Source organism: Hippoglossus hippoglossus, chromosome 17 (assembly GCF_009819705.1).
Source record: "Hippoglossus hippoglossus isolate fHipHip1 chromosome 17, fHipHip1.pri, whole genome shotgun sequence".
In the NCBI taxonomy this organism is placed as follows: Eukaryota; Metazoa; Chordata; class Actinopteri; order Pleuronectiformes; family Pleuronectidae; genus Hippoglossus; species Hippoglossus hippoglossus.
Genome location: NC_047167.1, coordinates 21,394,571 through 21,417,250, shown reverse-complemented (window position 1 = coordinate 21,417,250; position 22,680 = coordinate 21,394,571). Strand labels below are relative to the sequence as shown.

Here is a 22,680-nt window from a genome sequence, read left to right as displayed (position 1 = left end):
TAGCACCACCTACTGCCAAAAGGAGGTAAGCTTCTTTTTACTTTAATTCGATTTACATTAAATGTTCACCATGTGGTCTACACTTGAAACTTCAAATTTTTTATAAAGGATTTAATTAAGGCATAATTATAAGGATATCACGGTTATTTAGCTCTAGAAGTTATTTTGTCACTAATTATTCATGGATAAGTGTATGAGTATGAGCACTCTGTTATTTATATTTATTTATTTATATTCCGAGTTATATATTGTATTTTTAGTACGCAATGCATTATTTCTAACGTTTGTGTTTTTATTTCAACACGTGCACATTTTTTGGAAGGCATTGCTTCTCGTCTGTGACGTCACTGGTTCCCGTGACAACCCCGGAGCCTGCTCGTCTCCAAGGAAACGGAGAGCGTCAACAGCAGCGTGCAGTGTTTCTCACTTCTGACGCGTTTCTACGTCTTGTTCATTATCCGGGATTAAACAGCGTTGGTTGATATTTCTGGGATTAAGTAAGTTTTGTTAATGGAGGGTTTTGTTTCCTCCGCTCAGAGTCTACAGGCTCTGTCTGCTCTGTTATCCACTCAGCAGGAGGAAGATGAAGAAGAAGAAGAGGGCAAAGTAAGTTCAGTGGTCGAAGAATCACTCACCTTTCATTTCCACTTTGTCTAAATATTCTGTTCGAGTACTTTTCTGCATTAGGTGAAAGTATTATCAGTGAAATGCAGCCTCTTTCAGATACATTATTATTATTGGATTATTATCACTGATGAATTAATGCACAAGCAGCATTTTATCATCAAAGCTGGTTGAAGCAAAGCTCATATTTACTTATTACACTTTTAGTTATTTTACAGAGACATAATTAATCTGCAAAGTAAAAACTAAAAAGGTAAAATAGGTAAAAGCTCCCAGTAGAAAAGTAAAGTAAAAGTGTCTTCAAGTACTTAAGTAATCTACATCACACCACTGGATTTGTTGTTAATATTCATCATGTGTATGTCTCAAATAGATGAATAAGTATAGTTTTACTGTATATAACTCTCTTATACCAGAATGACTGGATGCCATTTTTGTGGATTTGAACTTGCACACAGTTGTTAGTTGACGAAAACATCTGTTCATCTCCACACAAGGTGACAGCCCTCGCACAGCTGGGTCCTGGAAGCATTGGTCCCCCACCCACAAAACATAAAGAAGGTATAAATCTTTATTTTTTCTTGTTATAGTAACACAGAGTCAAGTTACAAACTGTTTGTTCATGTGTGTGCTGGTGTTTATTTAGTGACCACTGCCTATGTGAAGAGGAACAGTAAAGATATCTGGAGCGAGGAGGAGGTCGCTGACGGCTCCCAGTTTGATGATCTGACCGACCTGCGGCCGCAGCCTGAGTGAGAGCAACACAACACTTTCCTCTGTGTGCTTGTTTTTGCTTTTTCTTTGGGTTCTGTCCAATCTGGAGGGATTCTAATGAGGTGGATACTGAAGTTATTTTCTTGTACCCTTGGTGTCCAGGTATGAAATAATCCTGAAGCAGAGCGTGGGGACAGAGGATGTCTTCTTGGGCTTGAGTGGAAAGGATCCATCATCCATGTGCTGTGAAGCCATGCTGGTACTTCAAACTTAAAAAACCTCGAGATTTTTGCATATACTACAAAATGTACTAGTTTGACGATGAAATGAACAAAGACATGATTGAGAAGCAGGAACGACAGCATGAATATGGGCAGGATTCAGTGGATTCATTTTAAAAGTTCACTTTCATCCTCCACTATGGGAAATACAAGTAATAAACAGTATAAAAAAGTTAAGGAGACAGAAAAACTACTTTAACAGCATGAAGTAGGGAAATAGAGTAATTGTTTGAAAATCTGATTGAATAAAGACTAAAAAATGTATCCCTATAGTTTTCATCCTTAACTGGTTTTCCATACTCTTTATCAGACCTTGCAAATTGCATTGCTTGGATATTTAACCCCAGTAAAAATGTCGTACTCCTTTAGTATTAGTCTGCGCTGTGTGAAATATTAAAGAGGCTGACTTTTTCCCCTCCTCGCAGGTGAAAATCAAACTGCCAGACACTAAAGCAACAGATGTGGTCCTGGATGTACAAGAGAAGTTCCTTGATCTGCGGACGCCAAAGCAGTAAGAGACGCTTTGAACATGTTCTCTTTAGTTTTTAATCCCCCAGAGACGAGGTATCTGCAGTTCAGACCAAACGCTCCAATTTCCAGACATTTCCTTTTAATCAGAGCTTCACATATTCTGATCAGAGCTTTGATTGCTGCTCTGCTCAGCTCTGAACATCTTTCTCTCTCAGATACTACAGGCAGTGCGCACTCTCTTTAACCTGCTTGTCTTTTTCCATCCTCTCTCCAGCAAACTGGGTCTCCATCTCCCAAACGCCGTCCACAGACACGAGGGCAGAGCTCAATTCTTCAGCGAGCGAGAGGAGCTGGAGGTGACGCTGGTGGTGAAACGCTCCATGGATTTTATCAACATGCAATAAGACAGAAGGAGAATGTCCCCATGAGTATTCACAGGAAACAGAAAAGAAGTGATGGAGACATATACTGTCTGTGTTGAGAGAAAAAAGAAATGATCAGTGTCTATCCTGTATATTTCCTGAAAGTCTCACATGTAAATGTTAAGTTCATACTGTTACTACGTGTATGATGGTTTTCCAATAAATATAAAAAATGCTCTCCCTGTGTCTGAGTGAGTTTTCTCCGACTTCCTCCCACAGTTAAGTTGACGTATTGTTAAGTGGAGACTCTAAACTGAGAGTGAATGGTTGTTTGTCTCTGTGTGTGTTTGTCTCCCCTGCAATACGCTGGCTGTGTCAGCTGATATGATGGATGCATGATAACTTTGAATCTGCAAAGTAACTTGCAACTCCAGTTTTTAAATACATTTTTTGCATAACTTTACCTTGAAATGTATTTAAATTCCAGGATGAAAACTGAATTGTTGTTTGCTCAGGAAACACTGCACAGATAGAGGGAGGAGTAACTTTCACTAAATCAGCCAACTCTGAAAGCAAATGTCCTGCAGTCAAACAAGAATGTTAAAGTGAAAGTTTCTGATGATTCAAACCTCAAACTACTTCATGATGCACACACTGAGGTCTTAACTGACCCCTGACCTGAACATCACGTCTCCTACAAGCTCCTGAAGACCTTCTCTGTGACTCTGTGGTGGTATAAGACATCTTCTTTAGTCATGAGCAGCTCCACCGCTGACAGGACGAGACTGGACAGACCCCCTGGACCCAGAGGAGGGGAATGAGACCTGAGCTGTCTTCTTTTGGAGAACCAGTCCCCCTGCAGGGACACGATCACAGCACTGGGCAGCTCCTTCAGTGACAGAGTATCACAGGTGGATCCCTGCTGCTGCTGCTGCTCAACCAGCTCCTCTCCCAGTCGACCACGTGCACCATATCTCACTCTGTATTTCAACTACATCAACAGTTTAATAATCATTTTCTATTCATCTCAATATCATATCAGGTGCAATACTGTTGCACTGTATGAATTTTGTTCATGGTGAACATATTTATATTTCTTATAGTTCCTAGTGTCTGTATTGTATTTTTAACACATTTATTATGTATTTCACTTTGCTGCTGTAACGTGGTAAATGTCCATATAGTGGGACTAATAAAGGAATATCTGATCTATATCTTAAATCTGTGGGTGGATCTTAAACATTTATCATTCCATAATTATCTTAGTTCCTTGTGTTTGTATTGTATTTTTTTACACATGTATTACCTATTTCACTATTCCCTATCTATCTATATCTTATCTGATATTATCTTAAATCTGTGGGTGGATCTTAAACATGTATAATCCCATAATTATCATTTTTTCCCACCTATTATTAAAGCTAATATGAATTTTTGCTTTTCTTTCCCTTCAAACTCTCCAAAATATGTAATTTTCCTGTAAATGACCAAACTTTTCCACCAAGTACAGAACATTTCCCTCCACCTCTGCTCACAGGTAAAACAAGTGTTTGACTTTGGGCAAATCATTAAAACACATTTAATTAAACATTCATAGAGTTGAGTCTGTGGATGATGGGGAGAGACCAGTGAGAGGAGAGACCAGTGAGAGGAGAGACCAGTGAGACCAGTGAGACCAGTGAGAGGAGAGACCAGTGAGACCAGTGAGAGGAGAGACCAGTGAGAGGAGACCAGTGAGACCAGTGAGAGGAGAGACCAGTGAGACCAGTGAGAGGAGAGACCAGTGAGAGGAGACCAGTGAGAGAGGAGACCAGTGAGAGGAGACCAGTGAGAGGAGAGACCAGTGAGAGGAGAGACCAGTGAGAGGAGAGACCAGTGAGACCAGTGAGAGGAGAGACCAGTGAGACCAGTGAGAGGAGAGACCAGTGAGACCAGTGAGAGGAGACCAGTGAGAGGAGAGACCAGTGAGAGGAGACCAGTGAGGAGAGACCAGTGAGAGGAGACCAGTGAGAGGAGAGACCAGTGAGACCAGTGAGAGGAGAGACCAGTGAGACCAGTGAGAGGAGACCAGTGAGAGGAGAGACCAGTGAGACCAGTGAGAGGAGAGACCAGTGAGAGGAGAGACCAGTGAGAGGAGACCAGTGAGAGGAGAGACCAGTGAGACCAGTGAGAGGAGAGACCAATGAGAGGAGAGACCAGTGAGAGGAGAGACCAGTGAGACCAGTGAGAGGAGACCAGTGAGAGGAGAGACCAGTGAGAGGAGAGACCAGTGAGACCAGTGAGAGGAGAGACCAGTGAGACCAGTGAGACCAGTGAGAGGAGAGACCAGTGAGAGAGGAGACCAGTGAGAGAGGAGACCAGTGAGAGAGGAGACCAGTGAGACCAGTGAGAGGAGAGACCAGTAAGAGGAGAGACCAGTGAGAGGAGAGACCAGTAAGGAGAGACCAGTGAGAGGAGAGACCAGTGAGACCAGTGAGAGGAGACCAGTAAGAGGAGAGACCAGTGAGAGGAGAGACCAGTGAGAGGAGAGACCAGTAAGGAGAGACCAGTAAGAGGAGAGACCAGTAAGAGGAGAGACCAGTGAGACCAGTAAGAGGAGAGACCAGTGAGAGGAGCCGCACCCCCGGAGCTCCGTTACCGCAGCAGCAGCGGCAGCCGCGCCGGTGGTGTGATCATGTGACGCCTGCATTTCCGACACAACAATACAAACACCGTGTCGGTCTGCGTCCACGCTCCCACTCGCTCGCTCCCCCTCCCCAGCGCCTCGCTCTCGGTATGGCGGACGGCGAGAGGTCCCCGTTACTATCCGACCTGGGAGATGGAGCTCTCGGCAGCGGTAACGGCGGAGTGTCTCCCGGCGCGGCGCCCTACGGTGTGCCCAACAAACCCCTGAGTGAGTATCCCCGGTGCCCGGCTCTCCGCCCGACTCCCAGCCGGAGCTAGCCTAGCCTAGCCTAGCCTAGCACTGACTGGGCATTCTGGGTACCCTGCTAGCTCAGCTGTGACAGCGACAAACAACCGCCTGCTTGTGTCCGTGTACGTGCGGGATGTGATGTTGGCTGTCAGGTTGTTTTCATGAACAACTCCCGGTGGGATAAATTAAACTGTTTTAATATCATAATGTTGCTGAAGGGAATCAGCCCTGAGCTAACTAGCTAGCTAACCTAGCAGCCGCTCTTAGCTAGTAGCTTGCAAGCTAGCTGTGCTTAGCACCGGCACAGCTTCAGGTTAGCAGCTCAGATATATCATCTCTTTAGTTGCATTTTATTTACACACGCATTTTATTTTGTTGCACGTTTCGCAGCAGCTGGCTGGTTCCCACTGTGTGCACAAGCTAGCTCAGTGCACCGCTCAGTCAGCTAGCATCTGAGAAACACCTGATGTGATTGACAGGGATGAGAGCCATGATGGAGGCTGCTGCTGGAGGCTGCAGGACGCAGCTGCGACCAATGGCTGCAGACAGAGGGGAGGGACTGTGTCTAGAGACGTTAATGGAAACAGCCTGAGATATGACTCTTTAATTATGTTTTGCCCCCACAAGCTGCTCTGAGCTCTGCCTGGTGTAGGAGTCCTGTGCAGGGATAAGACTGTGTTGCATCAGATTTGCTGACAGACGTGTGACCCGTCCAGTTCCTCTCTGTCTGTGACCAACACATAGACTCCTGTTTGTTGAGACTAACACGGCTCAGCATTCCTGGAGTGTTTTCCTTCCAAAGCTGCTTTCAGTCGAACTCGAGGTGAAATCTTATTACCCAGTTAATCGTAACGTAAGAGGTTACTCGTCACGGGAGTTGAGGCCACTCTTTGTGACTGTTGTTCCTTTCCCAACAATCCGTCATTTGTCACTCACTCGCTGCTTCCTCCCTTGTCCCCCGCCCCCTGTCCCATCCAGGCTTTCCCCCGTTCCCCAGCCCGACTCAGCCCTCGGTGCTCCTCGGGGAGGATCCTCCACCCTACTCCCCGCTCACCTCCCCGGAGAGTGGCAGTGCCCCTGTTATCAACTGCAGGGTGTGTCAGAGCCTGATCTCCGTGGAGGGCAAGATCCACCAACACGTGGTGAAGTGTGGGGTCTGCAATGAAGCCACGGTACGTTTTTTTAAAGGAATATGTATAACACACACACAGCCTACTTGTATACTGCATCCAACACACTCACATGGAAAATAAACATGTCCAGTATCTTCCATTTCCGTCTAGCCGCACAGGGTGTGTTAGTTTAATCCTCTCATATTTCTACCTCCATCTTGTCACAAATGATGCTATAAATGACTCTCAAAGTAATGGAGACAGACATTTTTAATAAAATCCCACAGATTCAGTATCAACATTACTTTGGATAATCCACAGAGCTCACAGTGAGGTCACTAATGGTCTCTGTAATCCCTGTGAAAAATTTTCTTGAAAAGTTGTTCCAATAAAAACAGTTCTCACTAATCAACCCTTTGAATAAACTGTGCATAGTGTTTAAACGTGAGGGGGAACTTCAATGTAATTACGGAGATTGGCGTTCTGTCAGTTTCCACCATGTTGGACATCAAGTGGCTCATTTGATGACTGAAAAACAAAGAGCTGATTTTCCATCACAGCCACTAATCACTGCTCTAATTTGATTTATTGGTCGTCCCTCACATAATATGATTGTATTGACATTTCTATAACTTTAAAACAATCGATGACGTTCATCTTCCTATCAATTTATTTCAGATTTTCTGAGACAACATACAGAACAGAAGCACGTGTACTTACTTGGCTAATTAATGGCAGAACTAATTGGATTTCTGATTTACAATAAACAAAGTTAAAATTTAATTTAATTGATATTTGAGAAGAAAAGATAATAATGCAATGAAAATCTAATGCAGCCCAACTCATAATATTAGTTTTCACTCCCACTCTTATCTCCCACCTTGAACGTCCCTCCCACAGCAGATTTATGTGACGTTCATAACTGAGCAGATCTGGTTCATAAGAGTTTACTGATGCAGTGGAGAGACCCATCACCAGACAGACAGCCGTCTTATCTAAAGCCCAGAGGAAGTAGCGACGTGATTTGTACAATGTTAAAACACGGAAATCAAGTTTCCGCTCTCTCAGAGAACAATGCACTCTACAAACGACTCTGGCCTGCAGTATTATGTGAGCTAATGAGGTGATACAAAGAAAGTGGCCCCAACAGTTGTAAACGGCACAAACCTTGTAAAGAATAGAATTGTAAAATTGAACAGAAGGTGTAGCAGCTGTTTCGAGTCGCTATGAAACTCATGTAGAGAATTTGAAATTTAATTCCAAACGGCAACAGCGATTTTTAAATGTACAAGTTTCTCCTTATCAAATTGGAAGCGTAACATTTTTTTAATCCTTTGTCTTTGTTTCGCTCTCTCTTGTTATTGTGATTATTAAAGTTAGAAGTTGTGCTAAACAAGCCTGTGGCTCTGCAGCACTTTTCTAACGGGCATTTAACCAGAATTTGTGGAACTGACAACCGATCGTCTACAAACACGGCGGTTAAACTTTATCTCGCTACACTTGGCTGTGGGAAAGACTATAGATACCAACCGTCTCTGTCTGTAGTTTGAGAGATAATGTGGCATTTTGAGGGATATTCTCCACTCGGCTACTTCCCCTTATCTTCAAATATAGGGAGGTGTAAGTAAGTCTGGGTCTCTGATATTTCTTCACATCCTCCATCCATTATGGTCTTTAAGTCTTAAATCTAACTTGTGGAAACCTCCAGAATCCCCCTTTACCTCTTTTCTTTACCTCACCTACTACCATGACTCAGGAGGAGCTGTTTAATTAGATCTTCTAGGCCACTTGTGGAGTAACAAGCAGAAACTTGGGTATCCTTGTACTTTACTCCCATCCCTTGGCTCCTAACCTACAATTACAGTACAGCTACTTGTCTAAGCTACATACTCCCTCATGTCGTATCGGATAATTCTGGTCTATCAAGAATAATTGGGTTGTTATTTACCCTTATTTTGTATTTGTCGTCTCACCTCTACCGTCTTGTGTGTCTCTGACTCCCTCTGCAGCCCATTAAGAACGCCCCAGCAGGGAAGAAGTACGTTCGCTGCCCTTGCAACTGTCTGCTCATCTGCAAAGTCACTTCCCAGAGGATCGCCTGTCCCCGACCATACTGGTGGGAAATTCATACTCAACCTGTGTGTATGTGTGTGTACATACTCTGTATTAGTGTGTCTGTGAGAGAGAGAGAGAGAGATAAGTGAAGCAGAGGAAACAAGGTGCAGTGGGAGTAACAGTACCTCAATTAAGACTGTGCTCCCAGCGCAGCTTACATGCAGTGCTTAGCGAGCCGGACGAGGAAATAACAGCCTCATTAGAACAGCTGCATCATGGGTTTCACTTCTGCATGTCCTTCATATTATGAGAGGTGTAGCTTTATGGGTCACACACTGTATGTGTAGTGTGTGTATGTGATTTTCACCTCCATATTTTATTCACAAATGGAAATTGTTAAGACTTAATTTACAGTCTTTGCTCCACACAGCTAGAAGAAAAAACAACAAAAGGCCCAACAGTTTCCTTATGAAACCCATTAAGACCTAAGGCCCCACATAAAAACCCAGTGTAAAACCGAAGCACGGTTTGAAAACAACCACCGTAAACCTGAACTGACAGAATTGCCAATGTTCACAAAAAGCAGAAGCAGATAAACACATGAAAGGGAAAATCTGCCACCCTCTTCTTCTTCCTCCTCCTCCTCAAACACCTCTTTTACTGACTGAGCTTTGTATCTGGTCTAAAGGGGTTTGATTCACTAGATCTGGATTTTTATTTGATTCTCCAAATTGCACACACTCAGATATCAGGCCCCAGAACTTGACTGATTTTCATCAGGAGCCATTAATTATTCACGGAGAAATCAGCGAAAATGTGGAAAAACACCATAATGACGAAGTAAGTGGGGAAAAAATATCCTGTATTTGGTTCCGACCCGCTCCCAAATTTAACAGATTCTTCTTTGGGTCACGCCTCACCCCTCCACAAAATTCCATGGAAATCGGTCGTGTAGATTTTGTGTAATCCTGCTGACAAACAAACAAAAACATAACCTCCTTAGCCGAGGTAATTAATTCAGTATCTTTCTGCTTTAATTATACTCTAAATTCCTGCTGTGTAGCTACCAGCCATATGCACATTTAGCAAATTCGTTCACATTATCATATCAGAGGGCAGAATGAGCACAGACGCCACAGATGACAGTAAACCAGGAAAGATCCAAAGTCGTGCTATAGATCACTTGTGTAGCATTTTTTTATTATTTTCCAGGGCATAAATAAAAACATCACAGGGCTGCTGACAAGTTCACATCCAGTTTGAGAAAGAGAAGAGAGATTTCTTTTGTCCTCTGTCCTCTGAAACTTGCTGAGTGAAAAGCAGCACAACAATTCTTCCAGGTCAAAGAGATGCCAATGTGTTGGGATTTTTATCATCACAAACACACGGCTGATGTCACAGAGAAAATGCTCGGCTTTGGCAGCTCATCTGAACATCAGGCTGCTGCAGCCGGGTGTAATTGCTCAGAAAGATAAGATTCCTTGTTTATGCTCGAGGCATAAAATGAGCAAGAGCAACATTTTTAGCCATCTCTCTTTTTTTTTTTTTTTTTCTTTCCTTAATCTTCTGCTGCTATTTAAAGGTGTATAATTTTAAACTGTACATTTTAAATATCTGAAATCTATAATTTATCTGTCGGCTTCAGTGCTGATCACAGGGTTGGACTCGAGGCTAATTGGGGTCTGCATGTTGATCAGTGGCAAGAAATTATTTCCTGAAATGTGCCATCTTTAAAAAAAAATATTACATCTACTCTTAAACCAGTAATTTCTTCTACGTTATTGTACATTTAATGCCTTTCAAACAAAGTGGGAATCTTGTTCTTATCAATTATTTCTGTTTAATCTTTCTTTTAAATCACTGTTTCCGACAAACAAACTTGTGCTGTCATAGCTGAGAAGTGGGATTTATCTTGACTGTGACGCAGCTGTCCCCACTCTGGCTTTTATTTCATCCAACCACAGGTTGTCCATTTTATTAAAGACGTCCTTAAAAGCTGTAAATAATCCCCAAAGGCCCCTTTTCCCGATTTTAACTGCTCTGTAGAATTTATCTTCAGTCTCACTGTTTTGCATTCAGTCGGGTTCAGTCTGACTAAACCAGACACATCGACGTGCTGTGGCCTGATCAATGATTCTGAGCGGTTGTCTGTTGTGGTTGCTTGTAGTAAAGCAGCGTTAGTGGTAATGATGAGGATGAGCGTGATCTGTTGCTGCTGCCTTTTCCACATCACCAGAGTGAAGCTGCTCACGTCAAACACTGAATAATATCTTGAGTCATCGGTGGTGTGGACGCCGACTTAATGTGGGTCTGTCTCTTCACAGTAAGAGGATAATAAATCTGGGTCCAGTTCATCCTGGTCCTGCCAGTCCTGATCCCCAGCCAGCCGGGGCCCGCGTCTCCTGTGGACACTGCAGCAACACCTTCCTGGTAACACTCAACGTTTTTTATATTTTTAGACTTGATTTGGAATCAACACAGTCATAATTAAATTAGAGTTAATGGAAATGTTTGATTTTGGGGTAAATTTGCCGCGTACGTTGCACAAATGAGAGACGTACAGGTCCTCTAATTTAACGCTTAAAATGTCCCAAAATATTGTAAGACTGAACAAAAACAAAAGGTGAAAATCTCAAATTTGGATCACAAACCAAATCCTTCTTGACCTCGAAGTACAGCACATGGACCAAATCCTTTGAGCTCAAATGTCCACGTCTGAGCTTTTCATTTTGAGCCTTTTGCTTTCCACAGCTCTACACTTCAGAGCCGTGTAAAGACTTGAGCAAGAAGGAAAGTGAAACGAATGTGCTTGGCTGATGAAATGCAGACGGCTCCCTGTCCCAGTGGCCACTCGTCAGCTGACTGGAGTCCCTGAGTCACTCTCGTTCCTCTCGCATAATGAGTTTCTCTGACAGTCAACATATTACATTAGACCAATGTGATATCCTTTTCTCTCTGGAGCGACAGATGGTAGCTGTTAAAAAACCCTAAGATATGAGATGAGACCTAAGATATATCGTTAATATACAGGGGAGCAAATGAGCGTAGGTTTAAATAAATAGCAATTGACTCTAATTATTAACTTCAGCGTTTGTGGTATTGCTTTTATTTAAACTGACCGTAATTGATTACCATTATCAACCTCTTTGGCAATCAGTGGGAAATCCGGCATCAGTGCAACCTCAGTTAAAGTCTCTGGCACAAGTCCCCACCTCCTCTGTCTCAATGACAATAACCTATAAAAGACACAGCCAACAAAATCACTTCCACTATAGGAAGCCAAAACCAAATAAGAAGTGTTTTTGAAGAGATGAGGAATCGTTGTGCAAAGTAGCTGAATAATAAAACTTGCTTTGCTATTTTGGCTTCTATCAGCAGCTGAAATATGCTGTGACAGTTTCAGGAGGTCTGTTGTTAAACGTTTCGCTGCACAACTGAAAAGCCAAACCCCCGTTGCACCAGGCCAAGTAAATAAATGCTGAGTTATTGGTCGAGATCAATAATCCTGTAAACTCTCAGCTGATATACTCTGGCCATTTTGTGCTAAAGGGAAAGTTAAAGTCTTAACTTACTCCTCTTTAACAATGTGTGGGACAGATAAAGATGGTTTGGATATTTGCTGAAAGGAGGGAGGGCGGCGTGGCCAGAGAAAAGGAAGAGAAGGGGTGTAAACAGATGTGAGATAGATGGTACAGGCTGTTTAGCATTCAGCTGGACCTTCCCCTCCTGCTCAGAGATACGGTGGCTGAATGAAAATACAAATCTGCTCCCCGGGTGGCGTCGCAGTGAACCTTTTGTCACAGATTTAGTGATTACGTTCTCCGTGCTGCTCATACGGTGTCTCCATCAGAATAAGAAGAATGTACAGCATGCACAGTGTATTCTGTTCTCATAAACACACCTGAGCGTCAGGGAGGGAACAAATGTCTACACCCTGAGAGAAAGCCATTTTTCTTTATCATTTTTTTTTTTTGTATGGTAAGCAGCACCTGTTCTGGGATAGTTGTATTAAATTTCTGAAAGTGTGTCATCAATCCAAGTGCAGCTGCAGGCGAATTTGAATAAGGTAAATAAGATTTGTATTGGCTGCGCATCATGCGTACGTGCATTCAAAGTATCAGACAGAATCAGTGCAGATTTGCCTTGAGCTGGCTTATAGCTGAGACAAATTCTTATTAATTTGATCGATTTGATTATTTAAGTCACTTATCTTGAAAACATCCCAAGTATTTTTTGTTTCAAGCTTCTCAAACGTGAGGGTTGTTGCTTTTCTCTCGTTTGACGTATGTTGCAGCAGAAACACTGGAATTGACATTTGCATTTAATGTGATACTGAGAGTTAAAGTTTTGTTATCATCATCATCATCATCAATGAATCCCTCATCTTTTCTCTTTGTGCTTCTCAGTGGACAGAGTTCACAGACCGGACGCTGGCCAGGTGCCCACACTGCAGGAAAGTGTAAGTAGCCATAAGCAATTAATCCCTTTCACCACATCATGCTCACTGTACTTAAATAAATTGGATTTTTGTCTTTTACTTTTTTATCTCAAGCTTTTTAAATAGAAAAACCTAAGAGTGAGCAGGTAGTGTCCTCGGGGGCGTTCTCAAGGACAGGACACACTGTTTTTTGGGAATCAAATCTGTGGCATCCCTTTTGTATGTTTTTGTCGCAAAGATTACAAACATCTCATGATGAAAATGACGTGTCATACATGTTGAAGATGCCAATGAAGACGTCAACTTGGTGTCAATGTGCTGTAAACGAAAACATTGACCTTTTATCACAGCGTAATTTACACGTCATGCCTCCTGCTGCTTTACCCAGAAACCACCTCTCGCCTGAATGTTCCGGTCTGACCTGAACTGCTGCGTTCTTTATATATGAAAGGCAAACTCCACAAAATGTCAAGAGCCAATTTTCCAGAGTTCATGTCTAAAAAAACAACAAACAGACTATAACATCATGAGGTTTCTGATCTGTGGGACTTTGCTCCATGTATATTTTGCGCCTCAGGAATTGTCTTTGAACTAACTACTACTAATCACATTCCCGAAACCACCGGCTCCATAAGCTCCTTAACATCACGAGCGAATGGCTGAAAAGTGGAATGTGCCAGTGTGTTAGTTGTATCGCTGCAACAAGGTGACCTTAAGCAGTTTTTACAAACGGCTTTAGTCAGGAGATTTCAGTTTCGTCACATCCAAAATAGCTGCAAGATGGATTGAGCCCGGACAGGTGCTGCTTGAATTTGAATTTCTGCAGGTGTATCGCGATCATGCGTCATTTGTCTTTTCAGTCCTGCTCTTCCTTTCACTGCAATAAATATAGATTCACAACATATACATTTTTAACCACTATTCAGACATCCCAGTTAGAAAATCAAAGATGTAAAGAACAGAGTTTCAGGGTCCTGGAGTTCTGATGCTTGTCCAGTGTCATGTTTTACTGGGACACTGTCACTAACATCTATGGTTTTCATAATCTGACGCCTCCACGTGGCTGCTGAAGATGTTAAGATGAATGTTTATAGTTCAGAAAAACATTGGGTCATGTCTTTTGAGTTTCATTTGAATTTCATCTCCTAATAAAGTTCTCCTCTCTCTTGGTCCTGCAGCTCCTCCATTGGTCAGAGGTACCCCCGGAGGCGGAGCTTGTGGTGTTTTCTACTCTGCTTGCTTTTTAGCGTTTCCACCGCCGGGCTGATGGTGAGTCAACACGCTGACATCTGAGAGGTTAAGCATTTAAAAGAGATTATCAATAACTGTGCAGAGCTGACAGAAGAAAATACAACTATTATCCATCAATTACTCTGAATCTGTCCTCCCCTTTTTACTTCTTCTACAGTTTTGCCGTCTTTCTCCTCGTACTCTCCACTTTCATGTGCACACAACCTGTCAGAACATTTTATATTTTCTGTCATAGTTGTTGCTCTTATCTAAATTACAGTAGATTTGTTTTTATAGACCAGAAGGAGTAGAGGAGGAGTGCAGGAGCCTAAAAGTAGATTTTGACCAGCAGAGGGCGCAAGATGAGCAGCAAACAACGTAAATCAGTGATGACAGTCTACGCGTCTGCCAGCAAAGACAACAGTGACCTTTATTGTGCAGACAATAAATCTGCTGCTGTCGACAACGTTGCATAATGTTGGTTAAAAAAAAAATATATCTCAACCTGGAATGGAAAGGTTTCAATTATAAGAATGGTTCAAGAGCCGGAGTTCGACAGTTTAATCCTCAGAGATTTACATGTTTCAACAGGTGAAACTTCATCCCCACGCTGAATTTAATCAGGAATAAGAAAGCAGTGGTTTTAAACGAAGGTTGGATAAGACAGGGAGGGTTGAACTAAATAATCAAAATTCATAAAATCAACAGAATTGAACTGTTGGAGACGTTCCAGCTTTTCTATCACTGTAGAACTGAAAACACGGCGTTTCTCAGCTCCTCTTGTAGATGGACAGCGATGTTCAAAAGTGGGAAAACATGAATGAATCCAAGTGTTAAAAACAGGTCAACTGGACTTGGTTGAGTCCAGTTGACCTGAGCCAGGGGGTGAAACGAGTGAATCAGAAATCAAGAGAGAGGCTTCATGAGACGAGTCAATGGATTGAATGTCAAACCCAAATCTGAATAACCAAAGAATTTGAATGTCTCAACCTTTTTAGAGGAGGCAGAAGCACGGAGGGAAAACGAGACTCGGCCTTGAATAGAAACTGTTGATCCAAGGTCACGTTGACGAAATGAACATTAGTTCAGTTATCAGTTTCCCCTCAACAGCGTGGATGGTATTGTTGTTTTCACTGTGTGTGTTTTGTATTTGTGTGTGTTTGTGTTTGTGTCTCCTATCTATGTGAGGACCAGAGTGTTGGACCTTATGGAGTCACGTCACAAATTCAAAGGGTTGTTAGAGAGTTAAGACTTTGTTTTCATGGTTATGGGTAGAATTGGGTTATGGTTAGAGATAAGGTTAGGGATAAAGTTTTGGTTTTACAGTCCCTATAAGGATCGCCGTGCAAACCGGTGTTGGTGTGAAGCCAATGCTAAAGTGCCCGAAACCTGTGTTCTCTCAAATGACCAGCAGGGGACGACTCCACTGGTTGAAAAAACTACTTCTCATTTGATTTATAAAGTAAAACATTTTCCTAAGAAGTTAATGGTCTCAACCTCTAGTTCAAAGTCATGGATACATCCAATGGGTGCAGGTGGTGTAGGAGGGCGTGGCCTCTCAGTGAGGCTCCACCCCCCTGCTCCTCCAAATATGGTTTATTCTGGTTTCAAAAAACCAAGATGGTGCTGAGGCTTCCAAACAGAAACTCACAAACCAATGGGCGACACTGTGGTTTGACACCTTGGTGTTTACAATTATACACATATGGTATAAAACATGTATGTATTTGTACGTGTATGTATATATAATTACTCCATTGTTTAGTTTTTTCTGTCCTTAACCTTAAAGCATCCATCCACCAGACACAGAACCTTCTCTGCCTCTCGCCCTGGATCCCCTGCTTGTTGTTTCATTCTATATATTATAATCTGGTGTTTGTCAACAAAGTACAATATATATTCAGTATATGAGCAGTGCAACAATATGTTGAATCCAACAAGGTTCATTAACTCTTCTGATGTTTTATATCCGTATTAGCTTTGCTCCAGTGCCGTGACTTTCAAACTGTTCCAACTCGTATTTCCATATTGTCACAAAATCCCCGTGGGTTCTCTCAAAGTCATTCTCGCCATCTTCATTAAATAATTTTGTTCTGAGCAGCTGCACACTTAATACTTGATGGGAGAGACACTTTTCTCTCTTACCCACACAGTGTTAAGTGTTGAAGATGAGCTCTTGCGTGATAAATGTGCTTTTAAAACGTACGATTCGCTGTCGTCACATCAGGCGGCTGCAGGTGGATTAATCACACTCTGTGGATACATGTGGGAAAGTAACTGTGGTCTTGTTAAGTGGTGTTCACGTGAAGTGACTTTGTGTTGTATAGAAATATTTTTGCAGATCAAATAATAATCATTTTATATCAAATTTTAAGCTAAAGCGATGTTTCAGCTTCTCAAATGTTTGAATGGCCGCGTTTCCTTGTTTTACATTTATCTTTGCCGATATCGATATTAGGAAGTTAACATCTTCATAGTTTAACCTTAAACTTTATTATTAATGACTATAAATAAAAAGAACACAAATATATATTGTAAAATGTAAACATGAAGGCACCTTTTTTACATTGTTGTTCATATTTGCTGTTATATGGTGCCGTTGAAATCATGATGAATGGGTCTGATAACACATTTAAAGACATTTTCAAACATAAGCATGTCTTTCTGGTTGGAGTTGCGCTGTTTTTAGCTTCATAACAAATCACAATGTGATTTCAATTCCTTTTTAAAAGTCTTAAAGAGTGTTGTCTGAATATGTCTTCCTGTGTGTTCCTCAGGCTGGAACGTGGGTGAAGGCTCAGACCTACCAGGGGATCTACGCCTCGTGGGCCGTGCTGCTGCTCCTGGTTCTCCTCACCTTAGCTCGGGCCTTTTACTGGGCCTGCATGAGGGTCAGTCAGCCCCTCCAGAACTTCACATAGAGCCCCCCCACCCTCCGACTCTGTGGCACCCTCGTCTCCACCCGCCAGGCAGGAGGAAAAAGATGGCTTTAAAAAAAAAAAAAAAAAAAATCTGAAAAAACAGAATATTTATTTAAATCCAAGTCCGGAAAAGAAAATGATCTTCTCCTCCTGTTCCCTCCCTTTTAGTCAAATGTGTTTCTAAAACTGGATGGCGTCGGCTGCGGCCGCCGTGTATCCATCGGTAATCATGATGACGCGTATAGCCTAATGTACTGTCGATCTATTCTAATCTCGTGGCCAGTGTGGGGTTCATTTTAGCATTTTTAACACTTTTCTCCCCCTCTCCCCAGCGCTGTTGATTCCCTTTGGCTTTAGTCTGTGGCACATCTGTTGCTCTCCTGACCTCTAAGACGAGGGCTTCAAGTTCAAGTCTTAGACGTGAAAACCGCGCTCGTTTTCTTTTGTTTCTTTGTGGAGGGGGCGACTGTCGATTTTCCAGTCCAGTTTCGACATTTGGTTTAATATTCCAGCATTTAGCAATTTTTTAAACAAAGAAAAAAACATTTTCTGAACGTGGCAAAGTCGAATGAAGCTGGGAAAAAAAAAAGTACATCCACAACCAGCAGCAGACGACTGGAGTAATTGAAGGGACGTCAGCCTCCTATTGTGAATCAAAAGATCAAGTAGGTGTTGAAATGTGTCTGAAAAATTGAATTCAGCCGTATGTGAAGGTAGGCTCTGATGTGTCTGAACTCAGTGTTTATGCTGAATTATCCCCTGGGACTGACTTTGATCCAAAGCAGCTTGAAAGCCTTAAACGGAGGTGTGATAGAAAGATTCAACACGCTCGCACACACACATGCACACACACACACACACAGCCACACGAGCGCATATGGTACACATCAAAAAGAGGACGCTGTTTTAGAGTTGCAACAGCTTCCGAAACCAGTTTATATAGGAGACGTCCCAGCCTCCGTCTTCAAAGACACACCAGTGAACAGATTTCCTCCGCGTTGATGCGTCCCTATTTCAGTAAAAGGGAAAAAAGTGACATGCACGCCACTTTGCATTCTCGTCCTGTTTGAGTGTAACAAAGTCTACAGCGGCTTCTCTTTGATCCAAAATTCACCCAACAAGTTAACTTTTCTTTTTTAAAAACCTTTTCTGATTTCTTTCATTTTAAATTTTTATATTTTCATAACCTAAATTGACACGAGAGACACGTTTTTTCATTCTGTTCGGCTTTTCGGGAAACGGAGGAAAACATGAAATGGATCACAAAGAGCTATTGGATTTTACATGTTGATATCTGCCCCCCCCCCCCCCCCCCCCCCCCCCCCCCCCCCCCCCCCCCCCCCCCCCCATACTCACAAGACCCTGTGAGTATAAGGAGGGTTTCAGATTTGCAGCTCTGTCTGTTTCATGAGAGAAGCTCGGACCTTTTCAGGCCTGTTTTGCTGGCCGAGGTTGAATATGTTACAGAACCAGTTCCTAAAACTTTGGGTTTTACATCAAAATCTATCAAAGATCCTCTAATGAGCACGAAAAGACCCTTTTTCTCCCCAGTTCTTTTTGTATTTTGTTCGTCTTTGGGACGTTTATAGTGAAAATGTGTCTTGATATTGTCGCTGAAGACGGAGGTTGGTCCTGAGGTTTCTGATTTGCTGGCTGCAGACGGAGCGTTTCACCTAAAGGCCACTGACTAAAGTAAAAGAGGAAAACGCTCAAAGCGAGTAGGTCAGTAACATGAAAACACACACACACACACACACTACACGTTACATCCTCACGCTGCATATCTCCCATGATGACTCGTCTGTAGTTCTGAATGTGGTGACATTTTCCTTTTCTTATGGATTCTGTATTTTTTTTTGTTCTGATTGTAAATATATTTGTTGTTTATGTACGATGGACGTGACTCAGCGAAATTGCGTTGCACTCCGAGCTTAACACTACTGCTGTGATCGCTGCCGACGTGTTTTTTTTTGTGTTATTTTTAAGAAGGTTATTTTTGCAACTCTTCACCTGTTACGTATTTAATGATTTGACAAACTACTAACCTAATAAGCCTCTGGACACCCGGTCGTGTCCACATCTTAAAAACACATCAACATAACCGCACCGACGAAACATCGTGACGGAATCGCATTCCCAGGCGATGACGTTTCTAGCTCTCGCGCACACAGACACACACAGACACACACACACACACACCCAGCACCTTATACAGTAGAGAGGAAACACTGCATACACCAAGTAAGAGGAGATGAAGTTACCCTGGTAGACTGAACTGAGCTCGCAGGCAGTTCACATGGAAGTGTCATGTTATTTATTATATACGCTGCAAAAAAAAAAAAAAAAAAAAAAGGATCACTTCAACAGTTGTGTCATTTCCCTAGAATCGTATTTATTGTGGATGACGTCTGTTATGCAGTGAGATTATTTCACTTTTTTTCAAGACCGGTCCAAAGGGCATTTATTTTTCTTAATTGACGATTCACCAGTTTAAAGTTGTGTTCAGTGCATTCATTTGTAAGATGAGGGCAGAATCAATGTGATGCAACTTGTTGAAGACCATTTTTTCTTTTTTTTTTTTGCAGTGATCATGTTTTGACCATGACTGCAAAAGAAATCCATCATGTTATTGCCAATAATCAAGACCCTGGCTGATTCTCTTTTCAGAGTTTGTTTACACACAAATAAAGACATGATGATGATTATGATGATGTGAAAAACAGCCGACGTGAGTTTTATTATTTCACAACAAACACGATCCGTTGCATTTCTCTTCTTACAGCCACAACCACTGTCAATTCAAATTACAACAAATAAATTAAACTCTAAATACTTCAGGTTTTTGCCTCGAGAGAAGATGCGTTTGGTATAAAGCCAAATCACATATAAGCTTTATCAAAGAGGAACGTTTTAAGCTTAATCTATAGAGTAGAGAGGGAATCTAACTCAACAAATCTATGATGCAACGGTCCAAAGAAAATGGACAAAGATCAATAAGGTCAACTCAAATGTTGAATCATTCATATTTTTGGAAACCTTACAAAATTCATTGTGCCACCTTTCTTCTCCGTACCTTCTATCCTGCTTCTGTCCAGTAGCTTCACCAAACTACAGTTGAGATGTCAGTATTTAGGCTTCTACTTGTAGAGGCAGGTGCTTTATAATATTAGCTCTTTTAATTTTTATTGAAGTTGTCTTTTAATAACTGGCCCTGGGACAAACTTAGCCAGTAATTCTGACTCATGCACAGTATTTTATCTGTTGATCGATCACAACTGTCCCAATCAAATAACATAAATCAAAATTAAATAAAACAAATCTTGACTTTTCAAACTAGTTTCCATTACAATTTAAACCCTTTAATCTTTAGCTAGTCCAACCAATACGTTAGCCTACTTTTAGCTATTATAAGCTATTTATTTACATCTCCATTAGGTGGCTATTCACTGGTTATTGTAAATACAGTAAAACACAATGAGCATCACGTGTATTTGAACATTCGTCTAATGCTTGAGTCGTCTGTGCCTCCTTTATGTGTCACCCCCGAGCACAAGATTAAAAGATGTGACAGTATGAAGTTTAAAATCAAATCAGAATTTATTTAATCGCTCCATAAAGACCTTCAGCTGATCGAGTGTTTTGTGCCACTCCTGGGTCTCCCTGTCCGTGATGGTTCTCAGGTATATCCTTGATTTTTAAACCAGAAAACGCAACATGTCTAAAGACCGGGTTTATTATAATGTGAGTAACTGAACCCTGTGATTAAAGCTGTCATCCATTCTCTGAACTGGGGCATTTCCTAATTATTAAAATGAGAGAAATCGAGCCATTCCAGTTTTTGCTGAACCTGGAAGACTCCAATCATAGACCCACTAATTTAAAGCTCGGTGCTGTTCTCCCAGAAGAAGCCAAATTAGCTTTTATCTTTTTTAATGAGCACCTCTCCTTTCTATTTTTATTATTCCAATAAAATGCCGGAGAGAAGCTCGTCCTTCTTTCTTTCTTTCTCACACGACTCAGCCCCTGTCGGCCTCTTGAGTTTCATGCGGATATATTTTTTTCCAGGACACAAAGAGATGGAGGGATTAAGGACACTGAGAAACCTTTCAGAAACCACAGCTCCCCGGAGAGCAGCGTGGACCAGGGAGGAGGAGGAGAGACCAGAGAGGGAAGGAGGTAAAAAAAAAAGAAAAGACAATTGGTCCCATAACCTCCTGGTTTTAAGTGAGGGAGCATTAGCCTCCTTTCATTGTGTAACACAACACACACACACACACACTGGTTCTCACACGGACACAGAATCCCACTCCGAGGGCTTCAGGTCCATTGTTTTGTCGTTTTATTGAGTCCATTTTTCATTCATGATATTACACTGCTGCACCTCCTCGGGGAGCGCGGCTGTCTCTGCTCTCTTTCTGTTCTCTCTTTGCCGTCTTCACAGTTTTCCCCGGTGAGACGCTGCGGTGACAGTTTGGCTGATGTGGGACTCGTAAGATTGTAGAAGGCGGGAAGGAGAGAGAGGAGGAGGAGGAGGAGGAGGAGGGGAAATCTCCTACGCTGTAAATCTTTGTCTTTTTTAAATTTTATTTATTTCTGCCTTCTCTTGGATCACGCCGGTCGGTCACAACTAAATTTATTTTTCCTTTGTACAAACGCCAAGTGCAGCACTGTACTGAAGCATTTTTTTTATTTTGCAAATCACTTCACAGTTTGAGAATAATTTCGCTTCTTTTCCATTTGACTAATCCAGTCATTAGGAGACATGCTCCTTTTCGATGATGATTATTTTCCTAACAGCATGACGTGAGCAGCTGAAAATGCAGCGGCACAATAAACACATTACGTGTAAATGGCTTCTGTGTGATCGACGTTTGACAAAGCTGCTTTCCTTCTGAATGCACTGAGTCATTTTCAGGCCAAATTTCCAAAGAGAATTTGGATTAAGTGAAGACAAAACGCTGCCTAATAAGATAAGTGAGGTTGAATTAGAGCTTCTCATTATGGTTAATATTAAATCATAATATTAAGAATATTCGTTTTCAGTTTATTCCATCCACCTATTTGTAGTTCTCTGTAAATTCCCTCAAACCTCTCAACACGCACAGCTCTGCCATTAACGTTCATAATCTCTGATTCCTCCTTTCATCATATTCAGATGTATTTCACAAAATGATGAATCGATTTCATCAAATCAATGTCCAGTGCAATGTATTAACCACTAAAATGTATTATATTTATTGTAATTGGCTGTAAATCAGTAATTTGGACAACATCAAATCCTCATGTATTTGGTCGAACTGGTCGTTTATCATTCGTCCTTCAGAAAGACACCGAACTCATCGTTGCTCCTGATTGGCCGATCTGAGCAGCAGCATCTGCCCAATGACGATGAAACGTCATCATGAGACGATTCCAGTTTATTGGATTATCTCAAATCTCCATGTTAATGTATGACGATATTAGAATTCATACTTACTTACATTTAATATAATGTACTTTTTATATGATAAATCTCTTAATAGCGTCAGATAGATTAGTTCAGTCAGATGTTTCTCTCT

The 22,680-nt window shown here is 41.8% G+C and overlaps 2 protein-coding genes across 2 annotated transcripts; both read left to right on the top strand.

Annotated features, from left to right (window-relative positions):
• The first annotated feature begins 392 nt into the window (after positions 1-392).
• On the top strand, positions 393-2,677 carry dnaaf6 (dynein axonemal assembly factor 6). The gene is made up of 6 exons (XM_034612997.1): positions 393-606; positions 1,119-1,185; positions 1,271-1,376; positions 1,501-1,597; positions 2,045-2,130; positions 2,365-2,677. The coding sequence occupies exons 1-6, from the start codon at positions 511-513 to the stop codon at positions 2,492-2,494; spliced, it is 582 nt and encodes a 193-aa protein (XP_034468888.1). The 5' UTR covers positions 393-510; the 3' UTR covers positions 2,495-2,677.
• Positions 2,678-4,999: 2,322 nt separating this feature from the next.
• On the top strand, positions 5,000-19,454 carry pip4p1a (phosphatidylinositol-4,5-bisphosphate 4-phosphatase 1a). The gene is made up of 7 exons (XM_034612989.1): positions 5,000-5,345; positions 6,345-6,538; positions 8,488-8,594; positions 10,858-10,963; positions 12,940-12,992; positions 14,150-14,240; positions 16,979-19,454. Exons 1-7 carry the CDS (start codon positions 5,228-5,230, stop codon positions 17,120-17,122), a joined length of 813 nt encoding a protein of 270 aa, XP_034468880.1. The 5' UTR covers positions 5,000-5,227; the 3' UTR covers positions 17,123-19,454.
• Positions 19,455-22,680: the final 3,226 nt, after the last annotated feature.